The sequence below is a fragment of the Ambystoma mexicanum genome, chromosome 7p, assembly GCF_040938575.1.
Source record: "Ambystoma mexicanum isolate Mex_15411 chromosome 7p, UKY_AmexF1_1, whole genome shotgun sequence".
NCBI lineage: Eukaryota > Metazoa > Chordata > Amphibia > Caudata > Ambystomatidae > Ambystoma > Ambystoma mexicanum.
The window spans coordinates 520,963,411-520,990,250 of NC_090939.1; the positions used below are offsets into that span (position 1 = coordinate 520,963,411).

At 45.6% G+C, this 26,840-nt stretch overlaps 1 protein-coding gene across 2 annotated transcripts in view; it reads left to right on the plus strand.

The window, feature by feature from the left end:
* RPGR (retinitis pigmentosa GTPase regulator) overlaps window positions 1–26,840 on the plus strand; it is a 951,931-nt gene that overhangs the window by 277,713 nt on the left and 647,378 nt on the right. For both annotated transcript variants that reach the window (XM_069636551.1, XM_069636550.1), the window contains exon 5: window positions 13,815–13,973. In XM_069636551.1, the coding sequence (XP_069492652.1) occupies window positions 13,815–13,973 (159 nt within the window). The remainder of the gene's footprint in view (window positions 1–13,814; window positions 13,974–26,840) is intronic.

A 26,840-nucleotide genomic window follows, 5' to 3' on the forward strand; every position in this document is an offset into this window, starting at 1 on the left:
TGGTGTGTTGCAGTATATACAGACTACTGTTGTCTTGGAAAGATATGGATCAACAGCCTCTTTTATGGCTTGGAACGTAGATGGTGGGATCTTCTGCTCTACAGGAGCAGGCTGTGTGGTGGCAGTATTGGTTGAGGAGGATGAGGTAGAGGAAGACAGTCTACTACTTCCTGAAAAGTGAACAGCCTTTCTCAGTGCATCCCAGTGGTTGGATTTGGTGTGGCGTCGCATGGAGGTGGTCCCGTAGGAGTACTGCCCAGGTTGTCCGCGACTGAGTACAGTTGCACTCAGTGCATTTAACCTCTGTAGCCTTAGCCTTCGTTACACCCACAGCGGTGGTAAAGAATTGCCACACCCTGATTCCCTCTGGGTGCTGGAGGTAGGCATTTCCTCTAGCTCACCTTCCTGGTCTTCTTGATTGTTTTCTGCATCATTGCGCTTTTTCCATTTTGGAGGCCCTCCAGGTGGTGGTGGTGGTGGTGGCTCCTGGGGGCGAGGGATGGCCATGGCTGATCCATTTTTTAAGTTAAATAGCAGTTGTGCTAATATTGTTCCAATCATGTGCTCTCTCCTGGATTGCAGATGGAAAATCAGTAAGAATAGGTCTAGGAGCTGTGCAAGGACAAATTTTCAACCTGAAACTTCCTAGATCAGCTGAAAATGCACGTTCGAACTGTTCACAAAGCACACATCCGTTTGCGAAGTGTGGACACGTTCGACAACATGTCAGCACGTGCGCGTGGTGACGCTGTTGAGGAAGTTTGTGATGACGTCAGACGTCTGAACGTCGGCAAATTGGAAACGGTGCTTAAAAGTTGCAGAAAGTTCATAGAAGTGTTAAATATGTTGATAGGAGGTGGAGAATGGCACAGTTTTTACTTGAAACATTCTAGATTGGCTGAACATGCGGATATATTAGGGGTAATTAGGATATTAGGAAGTTGTAGCACATTAGGGTTCACTTTTAAAAACTAAGGAAATTCATTGAAAAAACTGTGTTAAAGGTACATTAAAACCTATGCAATTCAGTGAAAAAACTTTGTTAAAGGGACGCTATGGTTACAAGTAAAACCGAAAACCCCCAGATATTTGCCAGTTATTGTAAGCTAAGCAACCATAACTCGTGCCACCACCGTGCACTGCTAAGACTAACCCCCAGGACATCAAAGATGACATCACAAATGTGAATGACATCACTGACTACATCACGCATATAGGCCACTTGTTTTTGCTCGCTGACATATCTAGGCCAGGTGTTTCTGTTCACTGACAGTCAGAATATGAAAATTCAAAAGGTGCTATATATATATATATATTTCTGAGGCTTGTGGAATCTGCTTAGATCACATGCTGTGCATAGGCCGACATCTAGTGGAAACTGCAGAGTATTACAGTTTGTTTTTCGAAACTCGAAAATGGGCGTCGACACAGGGCGTGCCAGTAATACTATCCCTAGTGTGACGTCCACTGTACCCAAGATCCCTCACACGTCTAGGATCCTCAGATTGTTTTTTTCCGCCATACTGGTCGGAAGCATCTTGCAGAGTCCCCTGGCCTTAGCCATACTTTTGCTAAAAATTTAAAGAATAATCTATTGACATCCTTCCCCACCCCAACGTCGAACTTCGACAACTCGATGCCGGCTGGAGAAGAATTCGACCGTCGGCTGCTGCACGACAGATTTGGGCCTCGGAAGGCCTGTGGCCTCGGCCCTGCAAGTAGGGAGAGTGGGGGGTGGTACATACTCTAAACTCTTGGTATATAGGTACACCTTATACATTTCCTACACTTAACAGCCCGCTGCATCAAGGTGCGTATGGAGGGTACCCCTTTTCAATTCTGCCCCAAGTGCAATCGCAAATACCCTTGGGTCGACAGGCACGCCACGTGCAATCTCTGCTTGCCGAGGGACCACCCCGAAGCGAACTGCAGAGCGTGTAGTAGGTTTAAACCTAAGACACTTAAGGACCGTTCGACGAAGCGTTGGGCCCACCACGCCAGGCAGGCGGCCATGGCAGTGGAGGGCGCCTTCAGCGACGGCAGCGACGCCGTACTTTCGGACGGCGAGGGCATTAAGGCGTCGAAAGACAGCCGAGCGCAGGACCCCGACCTTGGAAGGTCGTCCGGCAGAGCGGCTATGGGGAAGACCCCCGGCGACACAAGCGCTTCACATACTACACACACTAAACACACTAAGTCCAACCGAAACTCAACGACATCGAATTCTCGGAAAGAGGCACAAACAGAACGGTCCGATTCGGTGTCCTCTGGGCGCTCTCGATCAAGATCGCCGCATGACTCCAGGCAATCATCCACTCTTGCCAAGAGTGCCTCGCTCCCTAGGCTAACAGAAGTTCGATCGTCGGGAGACGAAGATGACTTCCACCCCCAGGCCGCGCTCCAGGAGTCAGAGCCCGCAGTTAAAATCAGCGAGGCCCCACGCTCGAAGGACAGGGACACCACCCCCGATCCTCGACGCCAGGCATCGAAAACCTCCGGAGCCACGAAAGGACAGGGAAAACACTTTTCCACTCACGGGGAGGGGGGAAAACAGCAGAAGAAACAACCTTTGCACTCTTCCACACCTGTGAAACACACCACTCCCCCTAGACAGACAGACAAGACCAGGTCTGCTGATATGTCTAAAACCAGCAAAGCTACGCAAGATAAATCCCATAGACTTGCTGAGAGAGTCATTCCCAGTTCCAAAAAAGGGTCCAGTGAAGACATAGATAGGGTCATGTCAAGAATGTCTTCTTTAGCTGACTTTTATGATAAAAATCCAGAACATTTCCTCTCGTATGACCCACAAGGGGCGACACCCTCAAGCTCTAAGGATCCTATCCCCCCGAATAAAAAACCCCAATGAGGTCAGACCCCTTCGAGGTACTACCATATTCAAGACCATACTCACTGTATCAAGGAGAAGGCTTCCTTTGGTGAGGACCAAGAATTTGGCATGGTAGAAGAGCAAACCGGGACGGGCTACTATGGGGATGATGAGGACCAGGAAGAGGAAGAGGAGGACCCGGAAACATACAGGGTAGACTCCCCGGTAGAGAACGAAGCCCCGGCTACCGACTCCCCGGTCGATAACCAACCCCTCCTAAACGAGGTTCTCGCACGCGCAGCAGAACACTTCCACATTGACACCCACGGTGTCCAGGAGGAGAGGGACTTCGCAGAAGAGTTAGTGGGAGAAAGGAGGCCTGTTGCCCAGAACATCCCTATCCTTAAGTCCATTCAGCGAAGAATAGATCCGTCCCTGGTGAACCCGAACCTCACCAGAACAGTCAATCCCAGGGTTGAAAAACTTTTCAGGGCGACCCAGTCTGACCCTCTCTATATAAGAGGACATCTGAAGCCAGACTCCCTAGTTGTCACCAACACTCGTAAGAGGGCTGGAACACCCTTGTCATCGTCCGAAGCTCCTCCCGACAAGGAGAGCAAAAAACTATACGGTTTCGGCAGGAAAGTAGCCTCAACGTCCGCCTATCAAGCAAGGATTGCAAACTCCACCACCCTGTTGGCCAGTTACAACTGCCATCAGTGGGAAGAAGTCGCGGCACTCATAGCCTCTGCTCCTGAACCTTTAAAGGGCCAATTAGCTCGGATTTCCGCAGAGGGTAGAGCCGTGTCTGGTTGCATTTTGAAAGCAACCTTCGACGCTGCAGACAACGCAGGCAGATTGATAGCGGAAGGCACTGTTATGAAAAGACATGCGTGGTTACGGCAGTCTGGTTTTAAGGCAGAAACCCAGGCATCATTGTTGGACAAACCGGTGGAAACCGATCTGTTGTTTGGTAAGGCGGTCGAAGACGCACTTAAGTATGCCAAGGATGAATACGAAACACTCAAGTCCCTTGGCCAGTTAACCAATAAACCCCCTAACCAGAGAGGGAATAGTAATTTTCGTCGCCCACGCGGACAAAATTCCCAGAAAGGATCTAACTATTCCCAGGGGCAGGGTACACAGTGGAACAACAACCAACAGTCTACCCAGGGGTACGGCAGGGGTAATAAGAGAGGTTGTGGTAGAGGCAGAGGCAGCCCCAACAAGGGAGGCGGCACGCCTCCACCAAAGCAGTGACGTTCAGTTCAGGGTCCCTTCTCACGCAACCCCAGTAGGGGGATGCATTTCCACCTTCACCCAGGCTTGGGAAGGGATCACATCAGGCAGATGGGTGCTGTCAACAGTATCCACAGGATATTGTATAGAACTACTGCAGCGTCCCCGGAACCATCCTCCACGACAAAGAGTACACTCTTTAGAACATCAGAAGATTCTCCTCGAGGAGATCGCCATTCTGCTAGAAAAGGACGCGATAGAACTCGTCCCGGGACACCAGGTCAACAAGGGTATTTATTCAACTTACTTCCTTGTGCCAAAGAAAGATTTGACAATGCGCCCAGTATTGGACTTACGGCCTGCCAACAAGTATGTCAAGCCCCAAAGGTTTCGTATGACCACGCTACAAGAAGTAATCCCCCTCCTAAAAAAGGGGGATTAAATGGCAACCTTGGATATGAAAAATGCTTATTTTCATATTTCCATGTTCTCAGCGCACAGAAAGTTTTTGCGCTTCAAGGTGGACAGTCGACACTTCCAATTCAAGGTACTGCCCTTCGGGATAGCTTCAGCACAAAGGGTATTCACCAAAGTACTGCCGGTGGCGGCTGCACACCTACGCAGGGAGGCAATCCCAGTGTACCCTTATCTGGACGACTGGCTCATAACGGGGGAAACCCCAGGAATTTGCAGGACAAACATTCAAAGGACGATCGACCTCCTCCACGAGTTAGGCTTTTCAATCAACGAGAAGAAGTCAAGCCTGCTGCCAAGCACCTCCAAACAATTCCTAGGAGCAATCCTAGATACCCAGGAGGGGTTGACCTTTCCTTCAGAAGAAAGAATTCGGAATATACTACTGTAAATTCTGCATTATCAGTCCGGTCAACAAATAACGGTACGCAAAGCAATGCGTTTACTGGGCATGATGGTGTCATGTATTTACCTGGTCCCTAACGCGCGCCTGCGCATGCGTCCCATGCAGGAATGGTTGGCGAAACAGTGGTCTCAGGCAAGTGGTCAGTGGGACGATCTAGTGGTTGTTTCACCAACACTGGTACAAAGCCTTCACTAGTGGACAAGAGAGAATCTCGCACAGGGGAAACCCTTTTACGATCCCGAAGTACAGGAAATAGTCACTACAGATGCATGCCTGACGGGGTGGGGAGCTCACCATCTCCACCACACAGCTCAGGGTCTCTGGTCACACTCAGTGGCCAAGAACCACATCAACCTGCTAGAGCTTCTGGCAGAATTCAGAGCGCTTCAGGCGTTCGAGCCCCACCTACTAAACCTGTCAGTGCAGATCCGGACGGACAGCACAACAGCCATGTTCTGCCTGAACAAGCAAGGAGGGACTCGCTCGCCAAATCTGTCCAAGCTTGCCCAGAAAATCTGGATATGGGCACTCAGATGGAACATCTTCCTGTCATCACAACATGTTGCAGGGGAGCTCAATTCCCTAGCGGATGCTCTGAGCAGAGACTCCCTCCCACACAGAGAGGTCGTAGAAGATATCTTCTCTCAGTGGGGTTTCCCCACTATAGACTTATTCGCCACAAGCGAAAACAGACAATGCCCAGGATTTGCATCCAGGTTCCCCCAACCAGACTCCCAGGGGAACGCCCTGTGGATGAACTGGTCAGGGATGTTTGCGTACGCTTTTCCACCAACTCCTCTCATCAGGAAAGTGGTGAACAAGATGAACAGAGAGTCGATGACGCTCATCCTAGTTGCTCCCATGTGGGCAAGACAACCGTGGTTCCCACACCTACGCAGGATGGCGGTGTGCGAGCCCATCAAACTTCCAGCCTGGTACAACCTACTGTCCCAGCACCAAGGTCAAACTGTGCACCAGCAACCCAACTCAATGAACCTGGTAGCATGGCTCCTGAGGTCATACAGTTTGGACATCTCAATTTGCCACAGAGGTGTATGGACATCCTAAAGGAATCTAGGAAACCAAACACAAGGCACTGTTACTTTGACAAGTGGAAGAGGTTCGTTATCTGGTGCCAGAGTAGACAAATCAACCCGGTTGATTGCACTCCTTCCACTATTGTTACATACATGCTCCACCTGCTAGCTGCAGGATTGGTTTTTAACTCACTGAAAGTACACCTGGCAGCCCTGTCGGCTTACACCACTTCCCATAGCAAGGTTTCGTGGTGGAAAGTACCAGTAGTTAAAGCCTTCATGGAAGGAGTAAAGAGACTTCACCCTCCTATTTCTAACCCACCACCAGGGTGGGACCTTAATGTGGTGCTAGCCAAGCTCATGGGCCCCCCCTTTCGAACCCATGCATAAAAGCAGTCTCAAACACCTGACTTATAAAACGGCCTTCTTAGTAGCTATTACTTCTATAAGAAGGGTCAGTGAAATTCAGGCTCTGTCAGTGCAGGATCCCTTCTTTACTGTCCATAAAGACAAACTGGTTTTACGCACACACCCTAGGTTCTCACCTAAATTTATATCTAAATTCCATGTTAACCAGTCCATCGAGCTTCCGGCTTTCTTCCAGAACCCGCAAAGCTCGGCTGAGGTGAAACTACACACCTTAGACGTGCGTAGGGCGGTCCTCTACTATGTAAATAAAACCAGACCGCTAAGCAAAACAGATCAACTGTTTGTCTCCGTAGCTACAGGCAGAGAGGGGGATCGCGTCTCTAAAGGTGCCATCTCAAAGTGGATTATTAACTGTATCCAGCTGTGTTACTCACTCTCTGAAAGAACTCTGCCTTTCACGCCAAGAGCCCACTCTACTAGAGGCATTGGGGCCACTCTGGCTTTCATTGCAAATGTACCCCTTGACACCATTTGCAAAGCAGCTACTTGGAGCTCTATTCATACTTTTACTCAGCATTACTGCATTGACACCCATTCCAAGACAGATACACAAGTGGGACAGGCGGTTCTAAGACACTTATTTGCTCATGACCCTTCTCACATCCCACCTCCTTCTTCAGGTACTGCTCGCTAATCTATGCACAGCATGTGATCTAAGCAGATTCCACAAGCCTCAGAATGGATACATTACTCACCGTAATCGTATTTCTGATGCTTGTATCTGCTTAGATTCACATGCGACCCACCCTTCCTCCTCTCTGAGAGAAGGCGCATGATTGCTTGTAGTCTTACCTTTCTGTCTGTCTGCTTGGATTATCTGTACTCACGCTACTCCTCATGCTACCTCATGTCAGAAAAAATACAATCTGAGGATCCTAGACTCGTGAGGGATCTTGGGTACAGTGGACGTCACACTAGGGATAGTATTACTGGCACGCCCTGTATCGACGCCCATTTTCGAGTTTCGAAAAACAAACTGTAATACTCCGCAGCTTCCACTAGATATCGGCCTATGCACAGCATGTGAATCTAAGCAGATACAAGCATCAGAAATACGATTACGGTGAGTAATGTATCATATATATATATATATATATATATATATATATATATATATATATATATATATATATATATATATACATATATACATATATACATATATATATATATATATATAGACGTTAACCTTGCCGTATTTTCTTAAAGTACTTTCCTTAGGGTTTGGTCTCAGCTCATGGTGTACATACACGGAGCAATAAGAAAGCCTCAAACACACAATTTATTTGTATACATGATGATGAACTTAACTATTAATTACATTTTCTAGTAATGTTTTTCCCCCCTTAATTTGGTTTCCCTGTATGTGCCTCTGATTTGTATGCATTGTGGGTTTTCATATGTACTGTTTTTACTAACACAAGTGTGTAGTAAGTCTTGAATTGTTAGCTATTTATTACATGTTTTACATTACTCAAAACTCTGATAGGTAGCATTCATTATTTTACTATCCAAAATTACCAGATTACAAATACTGTACTTCTACGGTGCATGCTGCAGCCATTGTATTCCTCATCGCCCCGCTCAGCCTACTGCACCGTAGAATTTCCAGATTAAACTTTACGCTGTTTCAAAGTCTGGTACTGTCTGGGACTCACTTGCACTGGTATTTCTGCAAAAGGAAGGCAACGAGCCCTGCACGTGCTATATATACACACCTACAATGACGTAGACCCCGAGATGGAAGCCCTCTATGGACACCGAATCGACGGCATTGATGCACAGCGCACTCTGCCAAATAATTTTTTCCAAAGCGGCTAAAGCTGGAATGGAAGATATCTAAAGACGAGGAATACATGGGAGGAACATCAGGTTGTAAAGAATGTTACATGGCGTAAGTAACTTGTTCATTCGTCTTTGGCCGGAATATATACCCAGCAGACATGTCTACGGTATTTTTTTAAACCTAGTGATACCTGCATCTTCTTGTTTCTGATCGATATTTCCCCAAAACTGACATTGCACTTGGCAATCCCAAAACATGTGCATCAAGTCTGCCTTGCCAGACGCATCTGGGGCACCCTGGGGAAACCGAAGAGGAAAAGCAAGACCTCCTATATTTGGTTAAATATGACCTATGTAAGACCTGTAGTTGTACGAGTTTGTGTCAGGCCTTTCTGGAGATATTCTGCACAAAACAGGAAACTTGAACTAGAATGGAGGATTAAAAACTACCAGGCCAAGAAATTTAAATTCTAACAACAAATTTCCCTCATACAAAAATGAAATCCGAAAGGCCAAAAAGAAATTCTTCGACAACATAATCACCAAAGCCCCCAGCAACCAAAAAGAACTGTTTAAAATCATAAACGAAATGAGAAACCACCCTGGATGCAACAACACACCGATACCTTTACTGAAACTATGCAACAATCTTGCAGACCACTTAGAAAACAAAATCAGCACCATCCAACAGATCATACAAAATGGACCAAGCAATCTCAACATGAAACCCAAACACCCATCTGAGAGCCGCCAGAAGAAACTCTGAAGGTTCCCCCAAATATTAGCAGAGACATTTGTCAAGCATGTAAACAATAGCAACAAAGCAGGCTCCCCCATGGATCCCAGCCCCCCAGATATACAGAAAATCAATCCTCACACAAGGAACACCCATGGATTACTACAGAAACCTTTTCAGCCAATCATTTTCAATAGGGAAAGTACCACAATCTTCCAAATCAGCATACATCAACCCACTTCTCAAAGACACATCGGGCAATGTGGAGGACCTCTCCAACTACAGACCCATCTCCAACATCCCGTACCCTGCGAAACTATTTGAAACATACATCTATTGAATAACATAAGCATTCATAGAAGACCACCTACTGCTGGATTAGGCACAAGTAGGCTTCAGACCAATGAGCGGAACAGAAACGGCACTACTTTCAATCTGGGACGATTTAAAGGAAAATGCAGACTCGGGCAAAAGCACTGCTCTGATACTTCTGGATCTTTCCGCAGTATTTAACACAGTCAACCATGACATCCTCACCGAGAGATTGGCAAAAATAGGAATCACCGATTTAGCCTTACTAGATTAAATCCTTCCTAACAAACAGAACAGAAACCGTATGGATTAAACCTTTCAAACCCACCTCAAGAGAATCCACCTGTGGAGTACCACAAGGATCATCCTTCTCCCCATTGCTTTTCAACATATAATCAAGCTCATTAAAAGACACAGCCTTACATGCTACAACTATGTTGACGACACACAAATAGTCTACAAAATGGAAGAAAACACAACACTGGAGGACTGCCTCCAAGAACTCTATGGCTGGATGAACTTAAACAACCTCAAACTCATCACGGGCAAAACACAAATAAAGATCATATCCAAAAGCGGAGAAAACAATCACTACATCCCATGGTCGATGGAACCAACCTGGGAGTTTTGATGGACAACGAACTAACGCTCGAGCCACAAGTAAACATTATAACCTTGAAATGCTTCTTCCTCCTAAACGCAGTAAAAAGGATCCTACCATTCCTCCCTTTCACCCACAAAACGCTCACCATCTTCGCTCTCATCATGTCCATACTAGACAACGCCAACAGCCCATACCTAGGAATGCCAGAACGACTCTCAAAAAAACTCCAACGCATCAAAAACACTGCGGCCAGACTCCTGCTCAAACTACCGTGAAGAGAACACATTACACCAGAACTGAAAAAGCTACACTGGTTACCAATAAAACAACGAATAAAGTTGAAATCAATAGGCACAACACCCAGAGCAATCCACGGCCAAGGAGCAGAATTCCTAAAGGAGAAAATAAACGTCTACCACCCAACAACACAACCCAGATCAAGCAACGACATCCACCTAGAACCAAAACCATACAACAAAAGGAAATTCGAAGGATCATCCTTCTCTCACCTGGCTCCAATAACCTGTAATGGGCTTCCAAAAAACATACGTAACCCAAGAGATCATCTTCAGTTCAGAAAACTACTCAAAACTTCGCTCTTTGCCCCAGAACCAGAAGGAAATGACCAGGAAGCATATACGCAGTGGGAAAGACAAATCCCAGAGAGGGAACCCATCCTCTCTAACTCACTAACTTATCTTCCCTAACCAGAGGGCGCAGGGAGAATGCCATTTCCGCACACCGCTAAGCCGAAGAGCAAATGTAGGTAGGTTAGGATCCCGCTTGGGAATGGGCAAGGAGAGACCAGGAGACCAGGAAGGCAGGGGAGGACACAATACACACACACACTACTAGTCCACAAGGGAAACATAGGCAGGTATGGACCGCCAACACAGAAATGGGCAGGAAGGGAGCTGAATCCTGTAAACTATACATAGCTAACACCAGGGTGTCCAATAAAGTAGCACAGAGGAAAACTACCACCTTATCATAACTGCCAACGAGACGGATAAACTACAATACCAAACTCGCAGGATAACCATAGATGTGGAGCAAGCAAAGAAATGCACAGACTAAGAAGTCAAGAAAGACCCCCAAAAAACACTAACTCAAACTAGAAAACCTCAACTTTCCACATACACTTCTCACACAGAAACCCATACAACCACTTCTCTGCACAGCAATGCGCATGTACTTCACCACACCACAACAACAGACAAATACCACATAACCTGTTTCCGCAGCACATGGGAACTCTCCGATCCAATAACCGCACTCAAGCTCAGCGCACTGTGAAAACCGAACTGAATCTGCCAACTGGACATCCCAGCTCTCACTCTCCTACTCCCAAAACCCCCTACTAAGCCCCCCACTTCTCCTCTTTCAGATCCGCCAGAGCGCCTGGGGACCACTTCCGGTGGTAACTGTGAGCGGTACAAATACCTTTAACATTAACAACATTGCGTACGTGGATGTATTAACGACCATCCAATATAATGTTTTGTTTAGATGTTTACATTCTTTAATACATTAAGTAGCTCATGATAGGTCTCCTGATCACCCCTGACACCGTTACCAAGATTATAAAAACAACCTCTTGCAGGGACTGTTCATCAAAATTAATTTCATATGTGATGTCATCAGTGATGTCATCAATGACATGTGTGATGTCATCTTGTATGTCCTGGATGTGGCCACCACCATGCACTGCTGAGACTATGGTTGCTTCTCTTACCGTAACTGGCGAATTTCTGTGGTTTTCCGGTTTTACTTGTAACCATAGCGTCCCTTTAAAGTTTTTTCACTGAATTTCATCGGTTTTTATTAGTGCAACTTAACCATAACCTCTCTTTAACAAAGTGTTTTCAATTAATATATATATATAAAACACTTTTACATTCGTCTTGCGTAAGAAAGTGCAAAAATAGTGCAAAGTACATCGAAGCAGTAAATATACACAAAACCAATTTGAGAGCAAAGTACCTTGAACTCTTTCGAAACATTCTCTTGTGTTTTGTTTTGTACACAACACCCTAAAGAAGGACCTATACAGGTCCAAAATGCATTGCCCACTGGTATCTGCCTGTATTGTTCAGTACATTATTGTTTTCCACTATAGCATGTTTACAAGACAATGATTGTGATTGCAACTAGCACATGAATTTTGGTTGAGTCACATATTATGAACATTTCATATAACTGTATAGCTGTTTTCTAGGGTGCATGCCCTGGACCTTTCTTCACTGTAATCACACACCTTGTGCGGGGGTGTTTTTGGGGGCATGCACCATTGAACATTATCCTCAAAACAGAGCATAATTGCAATATTAAGTTATTAACATTACAGAGTTGTGCCCACCCCAACTCACAAATGATCCAAAGCCAGCCATCCATCTATACCTCTCCCCTCCCCCTGAAGCTAGCACCACACCATCTACCAGCCAGACATCAACATTACTAGACACAACTCCTGCACTTCTCCCTCTACCCTCCAGCCCCTTGCACTTATCACCTTGTCATGCACTTGCACGGTAGGATTGTCACAAGGCCAAAATAACAGTTCTTTGTTGTATTTTATGATTTCCCATTCCCTCCCACCCCCATCTTGTCTTGTGGTGCCTGGAAACACCTAGCCAGCCCACAGAATCGCGTCACAGACCACGGTGCTGTTACCGCATTCATTCAAGCCACAACCCTAACCTAAGTTCTGTTTGTCCTCTGTCATTTATTTTATTCCCTCCCGGCCCACACGCATTGTTTCTAACTCGGGTTGTAATTCATCAGTTGCAAGTGATCTTTGGACTCCCAGAATCTGCTGTTATGCCTCTACAAGCGTTTTCCAGTACTTTCAGCAGAGTCAAGTCTCATTTGATGATTTAGACACCACACATATTTAATTCAATTTCTTGATAAGTTCAACAGCCTTATTGCACTGAAAAACATGGCTCTTCAACACATTCAGCCTACAATCTGATCTGCTTTTAGTATAGATTGTAGAACATTTGCCAGTCTCCCATTCACATCTTCCGCATTGGCATCTACTGATTATAGTGTTGAAGCTATATTCTCTGTTTTCTGCTCAGGGGCAGCATCTAAGACATAAAGATGTAATGTTTCTTCCTGTCTGGTATGTTGGACAGCGCTGTCCACACAGAAATTCAACTGAACCTAGGCGCACAATATAGGTGTTTCCTCCAAAAAGGTGTTGCTTCGGGGATCTTCTCCCGAGCAGTCATCCAATGGTTCCTATGCGTCCGCATTGGCTGGGGGACCTGGAGTTGGAATGTAGAGGTTCCATTGTTGATCCCGCAGTGCTCCTCTGCACCTGCTGTGGATGATCACCCCACCCAAACAGTCTGCTATGACTCTGGTTATGTTGTAGTGTACAGCACACAGGTTTCTGCACCCTATTATCCACCACAGTGTGACTGTGCCGCATCCACTGGTCATAGCTTCTCACAGCAGACCTCCTCTTTGTGCACTTCCAGGTCAATCTGCAGTGAGATGAGATGGAACTCTACTTCGACCTTTGTGGCTTTGATTACACTTGATGCTTGCCACATACAAGGGACCCCCTGCAAATGAGCACCATTAATGCCACTGCATGCACAAAGACCTTGCATAAGGTACACAAATGGAGCAGAACAGGGCGCTCTCCCAAGATGATGGCATATTTGACCGAGCCGGCTCCCCCATCAGCTTAACATTATTATTGCATATTGGCACTGAATCCCCATTAGGTCAGGCTGTCCTTCAAAACCTTGTAACAAAGTATGTGATGTTTGTTGTTTATCCTTCCTTTCTATTCAGTTACTGCTCGGCTAGTTACTTATTTTGCTCCAGTTAGGTTTTCTGTTTAGTCGCGTAACTGCTAAGCAAACAGGTGCTTGTCTGAAATGTGTTGTCAACTTCAGTAATTTGTTGTCATTGTTTACATGTTTTATCTTCTTTTCTGATTGCAGCTCAGGGCAGCGTTTATGCTGCTGGAGGTAACAGTGAAGGCCAGTTGGGCCTGGGTCATACAGAAGAAAGAACTGGTTTTCATGAGATTACTTTTTTTACCAATAAGTATAAGATTAAGCAACTGTCTGCTGGATCAAACACGTCGGCAGCACTAACTGGTGAGAGACTTGGCAATAGAGAATTTAATCAGGTGTTTAATGTAATGTAATTGTGTTATTTTATTCTTAAGAAGAATAAACTGCCTGACAAGTGTGCACTTTTAAATATGAATAGACTCAATCTCGATATTCTTTCAGAAATTATTATACAACTTTGCCTCACAACTAATAGCTGTCTGTTTATTATTGAATAAATGATGAATTTGTATTAAGAACAGAGGTTTTTGCTAATAGAACTGATCAAATTCCATTAACAACAATAAAAGATTGCAGGCAGAGATGTAGATTGGACTTGTGATTCAAACGATGGGCTCGTCAAATGCCCATGCTTATACAGAGTTATTGTACCACACTAAAGGTGTTATCAGCCAGATTCCAGTGCAATGTTGACTCAAGCATTTCTGTCCATCGCCTTTTGGTTTTCTTAGTGCATGTTTGAGGTATACCCCAGACAAATGTAGTGCACTGCCTTTCCATTTTTTTGTGCATGTGTGTGTGCCACACAGCACATGATCTAAAGCTCTGCACTGAGCTTACCACTGGCATTGTCCTAACACATCCTCCAGCATTTGAGTATCACATACAGCCCACAGTTTAAGCCCAACAATTCTTTAAGACATGTGGTCCCCGGGGGCGCTTGCAGGCTTGCAACCAAGATGGCTGCTGCCTCCAACCAAGATGGCTGCTGTCTCTTGAGCTACGAGAGACGGTGATGTGAGGAGGAGGTTGCCTGCTGATAATTCCCGGTGTGCTGGTGTGCCAACTGCACGTTTGTGCATCGCAAGATCCTGAGCGGTGGTGGTCTGCTTTTTAGACTAATATGCAGGCTCGCTTTTGATTTACCTGTAGTGCCGTTGTATGGCCGGAGTTGGCACAGGTGCTGCGGTCCGAGGCGACGGCGTTGAGCGGTCCGCTCCAGGCAAGGTGCTGCCCCAGAGAAGTGAGGTGTGGCAGAACGCGATGGGGCTGCTTGCATTGCTGGTGGCCTGCAGGGCACAGGTGAGGCTGTGCCGTGGGAAGATATTGAGCCAGGGGCCTGTGTGAGCCATGGACCCAGACTGCAGTGAAGCAGGCAGCTCTGACGTGCTAAGGAGCCTGGTGTTGCAGGGGGTGTGCTCTCCATGTGGGGCGGATGGCCGCCCTCTGGTATACGCTCAGTTTGGAGATTGATTCTAAAGCGGATGGGCCCATTACACCAGTGGTGCTGGAGTGGAGTGGGCTGCTGACGCCCTGGTGGTATGCTGTTTGCCCTAGAGTGTCCTGCGCAGGCCAGTGAGGATCTGGGGGCCTGACTGATGAGGAAGTGAGGACTGTTGGGGTGCCCTCAGTGTTGGGGATGTGATTCCCCTGGTGAGAGACAACAGTGGGGGGCTGAGAGCTGAGGGTGTGTGGGGCTTTGTTCACTGCTATTACCAGAGTTTCTACGACCTGCTTGGATTCCTAGTTGGCAGGGTTGGAGCTGGAGAGGACGGCTTCTGGCCAGAGCTCACAAGTTAGTGGCACAGTGGTAATCCACCATAGTACCCATGGGGTGCAAGGTGTGTGGAGGTGGGCACCGCCGGTTTGGCGAGGTGGCTGTTTCCTCCCCTTCTTGTCACTGTGGAGTGGCATGTGGTCTTGTCATGATCTCTGCTTCCAAAAGGTCAGGGTTTTCCCAACTCCCTTGGAAGCAGATTCATAACCCAGGTTCCGAGTGCCAGCCAGTCCCAATTGGGACCTTTTGGACCCAGTCCTGGCGCCAGTGGCACCAGGCTCATAAATATGCCCAGTCCCAGCGCTGGAAGCGCCGGGCTCATAATGCTTGGGTGGACTTACCTGCAGCAGACCATGCTGCTTACTTGCCTGCCAGTTGAGCCTCTGATCCTCTTCTGTTTGGAACTACTTTTCCTGTTGGGTGGGGCAGGAGCCACTTCCTAGGTTCAGAACACTGGAACCTCTTCTGGAAAGCAGGAACTCTTTTCTTACCTAGGCGTGGCTGTGGAAGGAGACACCTAAGCACTACAGGAAGCTATTTAAACCACACCCGATGGATGAATCTTGCTTTGCGTTATTCTGCATCCTCTGCAGCAGAACGCTCATCGTGTCTTCTGCATCTGATCCTGGGCCTAAGGAAAAAGGCTTACCATCCTGAATCCAGTCTTCAGCAACACCTATAAAGACAAGAAAGAACAGGTTAGCATTACGGTCTTCAGTGACAGCTCTTCACTTACCCAGGCCATCGGCTATCACCAACGCCTCGCGCTGCATTCTGAAAGACAAAGGCTTACCTACTCTTCGTGCGCTCCGGAGGTCTTCACACTGCATTCCGGCATCTGAAAGACAAAAGCTTACCAACTCTTCGCACGCTCCGGAGGCCTTCGGCGCAGCATCCCGCATCTGAAAGACAAAACAAGGTGTGTTTAAAGACATTGGGGAACTTTAATACTCACGTGCCATTACTCCTTTCCACATCTAACCCAGTGGGTATTCCGGCACCCTGCAGCCGCTCCGAACTTGTACCTGCAAAATAAAAAGACAATTAGAGCGCATCGTGAAGCAGGCAACAAGCGCTTACTTACGTGCTTCCAGGCGCTTCTATTCATCACACGGGCTCCATCTTCAACTCACTTCAGCCCGTCATCCACCATCGCCGGAACCCTGCAAAACAAGAGACATCATTACTAAAGACTTTAAAGACATTAGAATTACTCGAAACTTACCGTTCGTGCAGTAAACGACGGACAGCAGCCCTCTGAAGTCAAGAGGCCTGCTCCCCTTATCCAGTGAAGAAACTGGTTACAGCACCCTGCCCCGAGGCAGATGGAGAGCACGGCGTTCACTTACCTAAGGTGAGAGCGTTAACCTTCGGGGTTCTACAGGAGAAGAGAAAGGGAAGAAGAGAGAGACATTCCATAACCCAGTTCATTAATCCCATATTTTCTATCTGCAGACATCTTACCCTTTGAGTCAAACATACAGTGCACAGGGGTCCAGCCCAAAGAGCCAGCCGTGTGTTACACATCACCTTTGAAGATACGGTATACGCCCAGTCAAGACCGGCGCCTCTACGGGAATCAGGTGAGCGTTACAGGTCTTTCCTGGTGTGGTAGTGCAGGGGTTGGTTGGTCAAAGGCAATAAAAAGCAGGGACCCCTGCAATTCACCCAGAAGGAGGGCCTGGCATTGTGTTAAGGTACTGTGTCGTCATCCCGCCCTGTTGTGACAGAGGAGGGAGCACCGTTGGGGGTGCCCCGAGCAAATCTGCAGATAATGTTGGCCTGACCCCTGAGCTGAGTATAGTGCTGTTCGAGATGAAGAGTGGTTTTGCTTCTATCAACAGCAAGTTAGACGGCATGGCGGACAAAATGGACCGTATGCAGGAGAGTATAAAGAGAGCAGCCGTATCTGGGAGAAAGTAGAGGTTGCTGCCGCTGGAGGAGCTCCAGCGCGAAAGATAGAAGCCCGTTATATCACACAGTTTGTACATGTCCCTTTTTCTAGGCAAGAGGTAAATACTATAAAGCAGACGATCCCTGATATTAGGAAAAACCCAGCAGGATTCTATAAGGAAATTTAATCTGTTTTGAATTCATCTGTTTTTACATTGAGTGACTGTTTCCTGTGATTCTTCCTGTAGACATATGGAAACAGGTTAGAAATATAAATGACTCGCCGATGTTAGACGATACATGGGAGAATTTGATTAAAATTGATAGTGAGAGAAAGGCTGGAGAAAAGCCACCGCAAGTAATGTTGGTCTTACCATCCCGAATAGTAGAGAAATTGAAAACTTTAGTGCCTGAAAAAAGAATAGTTTGGGAAAAATTGACTACTTGTTTACAGGGCAAAGAGGAAGGAGCGACCGATTTTTTAAAATCGGTTTGAAGAAGTATTTGCAGATTTTAGTGGTTAAGATCGAAGTACTGACCCAGGTAAGAAATTGTTTGTTGATAAGTTTGTGCGAGGGTTGTTACCGAAAATCCAAAGTTTTAATAATGACATCTGAAAGTGCACGGCAAGCAAAAACACAAAGTGAAGTATTACCTATGGCCCAATATTATGAGAACAGAGTAAATTCAGAAAAGGACAAGGAACTAAGGGACAAAGGGAATTTGAAAACAAGAGTATTGTTACAGCAACTAGCTAACAATAATAGAGGTGGGGGGAACGCACCGTCCAGAGTCCAATTTGCATTAACGTCCAATATGCAAGGGGGTCCAATAGGGATTAATCAATGTGCCTATTGTAGAGAAGAAGGCCATTGGCGAGCACAGTGCCCACATATACAGAATAGAAATGGGACTTTTCCGAGAAGACAGAATAGAGGTCGTCCGGGAATATAAGGACAGAACAGAAACCAAAAGGCGCCACAATTTCAGGAAAATCAGGGTAATCAGAATCAACAACGAAACAATACAAATGATGGGAATGTTTTTGATAATCAGTCCAATGCATATTACTCTGGCGACTTTACATCTGACAATGTACTGTTCTACTAGGACAGCCCAAGACGGGGGTTGCAGCCAGTACCTATTCCCGTTGACCAGAAAGTGCCCTATGTAGAAATGAAGGTAGGGAAAAGGGAGCACACTTTTTTTTAATGGACCGGGGTCCACAAAAATGTTCAATTGACCATCAGCGGGTTCCAGAAATACTACTGTCAGGGCATACAAATGTCTCAGTAGGGTTCTCAGGTACGCCAGTAATTAGTCCAGTGGCACAACCAGTACCTATAACACAAGGTCCATTCACAGAGTCTTGCCCATTTCTTTTGATGAATAATTGCGGCGAAAATTTGTTGGAATTAAATTTGTTGAAGAAATTGAATGCAGTCATTTATTGTTCTCCTGATGGAGTGTATTTAACAATTTCACCACAAAAGACTCCTGTATCACAATTTGTATCTAAGCCACTACTGACTGAATTGAGTGAAGTACCAGCTTGTATATGGGCAGTGAACGACAATGATGTTGGTTGTTTGAAAGTAGAGCCAGTAAAGATTGTTCTGAAAGAAGGAATTACATTGCCGCGTATTACGCAATATAAAATTTCCACTGAGGGAGAAAAAGAGTTGAAATGCATTGTATCAGATTTAATTAAAAGAAACGTAATTGAAGAAACTTCTGGTGGTATTTGCAGTAGTCCGATTCTTCCTGTCTACATGAAAGGAGGCAATGATATACCTTACCGTTTTATAATTGATTTACGCGGAGTGAATAAAGTGGTTGATCCTCAATTTCCATTAGTCCCGTATGTGACTACAATTTTGACTATGATTCCAGCCTCTGCATCATATTTTAGTGTAATTGATTTGAAAAATGCATTTTTTAGTATCCCAGTGCATCCAGATAGTAGATATGTGTTTGCTTTTACACTAGGAGGACGTTCATTTACATTAACATGAATTCCACAGGGCTACACTGAGAGTCCAAGTATTTACAGTAGAGCATTGAAGGAACAACTAGATATGCTTAAACTACCAACAGGTTGCATATTACTACAGTACATAGATGACTTGCTAATAGCAGCAGACACAGAAGAAATTTGTAAAGAAAGTACAGTTGCATTATTGACACATTTAGGAGTGCATGGACATAAAGCTTTATTCCAGTATTGTCGAAAGGAAGTGGCCTACTTGGGCTACCTCCTTTCGAAAGGAGGGAAGAATATTGACACCAGAAAGAATAGAAAGCATCTCTGATATGCCTATTTGTCAGAATGCACACAATAATGGAGGAGAGGAATCGACACTCTCCCCCGAACCACAGAAGCCGAATGAATTCGACCCTCCACCCGTGGTTGGCACAGGCGCCTGATTATATACACAGGACACCATGTGGCAGCCAATGGGGGGAAGAGGAGTTAGGAAGAGGTTGTGGATAGGGTAGGGATGTAGAAACACCGGATAGAGGGTTAGGGAACTCCTAAGGTGGATAGGAAAGGGGAAGCACAGGGAAAAAAACCTCCTTATCTAGTTATTTTACTAAACCAAACACATAGGGTATGCGCTATTAATCTTGCCTCCAGCCTACCTCTAAATCGTATAAACACACCTTAATACGTGTGAACATGTAACAAGATAAACATATAGCAAGCATAGATGAACACCAACAATGGAATTAGATTCCATACATGAAATACATGACACATGGCCCGTTGGGCAAGCTGAAGCAACACTGAACACATATAGCCATAATGTACATGCCCAGACAGGGACACCAGATCACTGTTGTGCCCAAACAGCCCCTAACCCTGAATGTCCTGTACTGTATGTTGCTGATTTAGCAACCCTAAACATTGTCCGCACTCTGCCGTGTGCCTTTAAACACACGAGTATTAAGCATCGAAGTCCTTAACAAGGATTCACTGAAAACACACACTTTGCTGTAAACTCGTAATGTGCCCAGTATTTATCTGAGCTCCGAGCGGCCCCACGTGACCACTCGGAGTATGAAGAAAATGCCGTAACCACTGTCAGCCAGCCCGCCCGCATTCATCCTGCTCCCAGTATTTACCAGCGTAATGTGCCGGTTACTTATCTGAGCTCCGAGCGGCCCCACGGGACCACTCGGAGTCTGAAGAAAATGCCGTAACCACTGTCAGCCAGCCCGCCCGCATTCATCCTGCTCCCAGTATTTACCAGCGTAATGTGCCCGTTACTTATCTGAGCTCCACTCAGAGTCTGAAGAAAACGGTGTAACAACTGCCAGCCAGTCCGCCAGCTTCGTCTTGCACCAAAGTCTTACGGGCTGTAAGGAAAGCTTCGCTCACGTCTCGCTCCGACCGCACCCATCCAGGAACACAAAATAAGCCACACCTGCGGTTACGAGCGTGTTGGCTTTATGCTGCCCTTCATTACTTGCAGCTGGCAACGCGCAGCAACTTGCGCTGAACTACAGGTCCTCCCCGGAATGCTGGGAAATGTAGTTCTCTTTACCAATGCTTTAATAAGCAAACTTAGTTACTCCCCGGCGGCACCAGCCCTTATTCCTGACACTATTCCAAATATGCAGAAAAAAGTCAGGGCTTAATTGGCATGGCTTCATATTGAAGGCAGTGCATCGCTAACTTTTCAATGATCGTGAAACCGATAGTGGCATTGACGAGGAAGGATGTCACCTTACCTCTGCCATGGAACATGAAATGTCAAGACACATTTGACCTGCTCAAAGCTGCATTGTGTTTAGCTCCAGTTTTAGACACACCAAATTACAACAAGAGTTTTAAGTTATTTGTGCATGAAAACAATGGATGTGCTTTGGCTGTTTTGACTCAGGAACACGGGGGGAGAAATAGACCATGCGGCTACTTCTCTTCCACGTTGGATCCTGTTGCATGTGCTTTGCCGCGTTGTTTGCGAGCTGTTGCTGCAGCTGCTGCGGCAGTAAAACAAACCGAGGGAATGGTTTTAGATCACGCTTTAACCGTAATGGTACCTCATTCAGTGGACGTTCATTTAAATAGAACGCAGATGCAACATCTTACATCAGCCAGATTAACAAGGTATGCAATTGTTCTATTTGCGCTGCATATCCAAACTAAGAGATGTTGCGCTTTAAATCCGGCCGAGTTAATGCCTCCTCCAAATGAGAAAGGGGGTGGAAAACAATTCCCCCATGTCCCCCATGATTGCTTAATGGTTGCTGTGCAAGAGACAAAAGGAAGAATTGACCTAACTGACACCCCACAGAAAGAGCCAGATGGAGAACTGTTTTTCGACGGCTCTTGTTTTAAATTACCAGATGGCACATCAACTGCTGCTTATGCCATCACTACACTGAAAACTATTATAGAAAGCAAACAAATCCCATATAACTCAGCACAAGCTGCAGAAATAATAGCGTCAACAAGAGCACCTCAATGTAAACATGTATACTGACAGTCAGTATGCCTTTGGGGTGGTGCACAATTTTGGTCGATTATGGGTTGAAAGGGGTTTCCTGACATCACACAGAACCAAAATTCAACATGGCACTTTGATAGTGAAACTGTTGTCAGCACTTGCGCTTCCCAAGCGATTAGCGATAATGAAATGTGAAGCACATAAAAAAGTAACATGTAATGTAGGAAAGGGAAACACATTTGCAGACAAAATTGCAAAACAAACTGCCACTGATTTACACACAAAAATGTATGTCGAAAGAATAGAAGAAGTACTTTGCATGATAGAAAACGGAATTGAAACAGTTAAGGAGATCTAATCAGAAGCTACTGTAGATGAAATAAAAAATTGGTCTGAGGGTCTAGCAGAATTAGATTCTGAGGGTTGTTGGGTGGACAAGCAAAATAACCGATGGATGTTGCCAAATGCCTATGTGATGGCCATGGTCACTATGGCTTACAGTCCAACACACATATGTGCTAGAAAACTGATTCAACACCTGGATTCTGTATGGCAGAATCCACACATTAGAAAAACTGCTGAAAGATTGGTTCAGAATTGCATGACTTGCTTACAACATAACATTGGAAAGGGAACAGTGACACCAGTAGGTAGTATTGGCCCACCATCTATGTCATTTGAAGTCATCCATTTTGATTTCATAGAAATGTAGAGGTGCCAAAACTATATGTATGTCCTTGTAGTGGTCTGCGCATTCAGCAAATGGGTAGAGGCCTATCCATTGAAAGATTGTACAGCTATGTCGACAGCTAAAGCCATGCTAAAAGAATATTTTCCCCGATTCGGGCTATCCCGTGTTATATGGTCAGACAACGGGCCGCACTTTATTGCGGCCGTGATATTGCAAATTTGCACAGGTCTACAAATTGATAAACTATTCCATTCGGCCAGACACCCGATGAGTGCCAGTTTGGTAGAACGTCAAAACAAGCTGAGTAAAATCTGCACAGGGAGTAATTTGAAATGGCGCAATGCACTACCCCTAGCTTTACTTTGCATGCAAACAGCTGTACAGACGAGGACTGGTCTCTCCCCTTACGAGATAGTGATGGGGAGACCAGCGAATGTCTGTAACGTGCCCGACCAAAACGGTTGAGGGATATTGAATACCCATTACTTATTGATTACTGCCAACAGTTGACTCAAAACTTGCGTTTGATTCATCAGCAGGTGCAGGAGGCTCTTCCTGTCATATATACCACCCCAGGACATTGTCTGCAGCCTGGCGACTGGACTCTGGTGAAAATGTTTGAAAGAAACTCTTTGCTTGCACCGCGCTGGACAGGACCCTTCCAGGTGCTACTGGCCACGCAGACTGCAGTCCGAGTGAATGGCCGCAAGCACTGGATCCACGCAACACACACGAAAAGAGTTTCGTTTCCTTTGCCACATGAGAAAGAGATTGATGATCCTGACGTCGAAAGAAAGACAGCTGTACTTGATCACAAAGATATCATCAACAGTTCCCTGTCAGAAGTACTTCCTAAACCCGAGAAAGGGCCTGGGGAGATTGCAACAAACATTGAAAGGCCAAAGTTGCCTCAACTTGGTCTGACTGCCTACTTATCATCATGCAGTGCATCACAAGTTGGCACTGATTCTGCATCTGGAAATGAGAGCGCATTGTTCATCGATCATACTGTACCTGGAGCTGTAAGGTACAATCTACGTTCACAAAATCGGAAGTGATCAGCTTTTGTTTCGCCTTTGTTCTTAGCTCATGGATGAAACTGGGAACGGAGGCCTAGGGAAAAGGAACGTATAAGCTGTATAAAGTTGAAAGCTCTGACATGCGGTTTCCTGGTGCTACCATTGAAAGTGAAGGTCTTTGCAACCTGGCGCGGACAAGCGGGGGCAAATGGTACCGACACCATAAAATAGATACTTGCTCCTGCCTTTTTGGAGCTCTGTGCAGATTAACATCAACTTGCTATCATCTATAGGCAGGCTAGCCTGGACTGACCTGAACGTTTGTTGCTAATGTGTTTTGCTGTGGAGAACTTTCCCTGACAGACACTGAAAAACCTTTCCTGAGATAAACATCACAGACAATGCCTATATTCGCTCCTGCTCCCTCCTGCGCTGATGCTGTTGATGATATAGAGAATAAGCCTATTCCAAGAAAGACTTGCTTCGGAAAGAATAATATGCTAATGATTATGATACTGCTTTGCATTTTGATTACACTGATCCCAATATTTTGGTATCTAGAAATCGTGCATCCCTTAAACTCTCTCCTGACTGCTACCAATGCTCCTACCATGAGCAGCCCAGTACATGTGCTCTCTTATACTCTCCCTTCACAAGAAGTGAAACAAAGAAAAGGATCTGATAATAATACATTGCTACTGATTATGAATATGACCCATGCTATCTTCAATAGGTCCAATTGTTGCGTTTGTTCCCATTTACCGCAGCACGGGGAAGAGGAATGGGTTGGTATGTACATCCTTTGCCACTTAATACCGCCTGCTATGCATCATTAAGAGCGCTGTTTTTTGGAAAATGGAATGATAGTGTCACTGGTCAATTTGATGGAGCAAACATAAATGAATTTGAAAGATTGATATTGGAACCGTTGGGTTGTTCCGTATTTACAAGCAGAAGCAAAATAAAACCAGTAACAACAAGTCCAGTAGATAGGCTCTCTAGGCCATACCCGTCCCTAATCACCTTTAAAATGGTTCCGGTAGGAAATAACAATGCTGTGCTTCTCTCCTATACTATTAATCATAGACCACTTTCTGTCCCATTTTGCTTACGGAAAAAGGGTTCCTACCCAGTGGGAACATTCACTAGATGCATGAATATTGCTGTACTTGAACAAGAAGAAAAACATTATATATAGGAGGTGCTGTCTATTTTATATGTGGAGATCAGGCCTATCCATGGTTACCTAGAACTTGGGAAGTGACCTGTTATTTAGGTATACTTTTACCTGGTGTATTTCTTTCCAAAACTTCTGAAATAGCAAAATGATCTAGCTCTCGGCCACGACAAGATGATACCGCAGGACAGATTGCTGGGGATATAGCGAAATCATTTATACCATTTTGGGGACAAGCAATAAACTCATGGAATATAAGAAAACTGTCCAGGATGTTAGAAAAAACGATAAGTGGGACAACAGATATACTCTATAATATGAGACTGGAACAAAAAGCAATCAGATTAATTGCACTTCAAAATAGAATGGTGCTTGATATAATTTTGGCTGATCGTGGAGGAGTATGCAAATTGGTGGGGTCGGCGTGCTGTGTATTCGTAAGTGACTCTTCCCCCATGGTATTTGAAGCAATTAAGAAATTGTATGTCCTAAATTCTGAAATTCATGTTCCCATAGGTGGTTGTTATCTGAATATGAGTTCATGGTTTTGGGAACTGCTACGATCACGGGGATGGAAACTAATTGCAATTTTGGTTATGATATTTGGAATCCTCATATTCTGCTGTTGTTGCATACAATGCCTGCCAGTCCTCTGCTCCCAAATTTCAAATGAGTGTGTTCATGCAATTAATACGAAACCTCCTTGCATGTTAAGTGAAGGTGCACGACACGAAAATGAAATAATTAAAGATTTTATGGCAATTAATATTTCTGTTGATGATTATAGCAACATGTGTAGTTCGGAATCTGACACGTGGTCCGATGAAGACGCGATGTATGATATGATATGATATGATAGTTTATTTATATAGCACCTGTACACAATGTGTTTAAAAGCGCTTCAAGGCAAGGGAGGGAACAAGGGAAAATACAATTACATTCTTACAGGCCATGAACAGTAAGGATGTGAAATTAAGTATCGTACTCGGCCTGACGACATTTCAGATAGTGCGAGTGCTAAGACATAGATAAGGAAGGGAGGGGGAGAGTGGGAAGGAAATGGAAACAGACAGGCGACTACCGTACTAGGCCTGACGACATTTCTGGTAGAGCCGGAAGAAAACAAAAGGCGAGGGAGAGGGGTGCAGAAAGGGAGGGGAGGAACACAACAAGCGACTATCGTACTGGGCCTGAAAACGTTTCCGTTAGTGCTGGAGGCAGGGGGGGATAGTAAGGGGATGGAGGAGCGACAGACGAGTTTGCTATCATACTTGGTCCAGGGACAATTCTGATAGAGTAAGTGCATAGAAGAAAGTAAGGGGAGGAGATAAGAAAAGGGAGAGAGGAGGGGAGGGGAGAACAGAGAGTAAGCAGTCAAAAAGAGTGGAGAAGCAAGAGGGGAGAGCGAATACAATTGCAGAAGTCAGTAGTAACACATAATGTTGCAAGCCAGGATACAAGATGAAAGTGGGAACAACATGATTCAGGGCCACCATGAGTACAAGATACAAAGGAAGTCCAGCATGAGAGTTGAGAAAGGGTGACGCACTGTGAATCAATGAAGTCCATAAAAGTAAAATCCAGCATTGGCCACAAGACGGTGATGGTGAAACGAGAATGTATCAGGACAGACTCCTGTGTGCAGGAAGGAGGGGGGCACAAGGGAACAACACGGGGGGACCAGAGAGGGTGGGTATGGCCTGTGGGGGACAGAGGGTGTAAACACATGTTGGTGCATGCTTCTCCAGCATGGGGTCTGGCATGGATTCACATGCTCATGAATATTCCCCGTCGTCAGGCTGGGAATCCTCGGTAAAGAAAAAACCAGTATCAGTTTCGTTTCTGATCTGTCTTTCGTAGTAATAACCAATCACTGGTCTCTGCGTCATACTGACCACAGCCAATGACTGCCCTCTACCTAAGCACCGCCTCTGGCAGCCATCTTCAGATTTTTACCGCACGTTCATGTGTTGGGATCCTCGTGCTATTGCTCTCGAGCGTTAGTGCTATTTTTTTCACGTTTTTTCTCAAAAACTTCATTTTTTCGGTCAAAAGAGCCTCAAGCTCCACCGACTCTCCATCCGATCAACGGGGACCCGTGTCGGATTCGTCTGCGCCCCTCAAGGGTGAAGATTTCGTCGAGCTACGCTTTTGGAGGA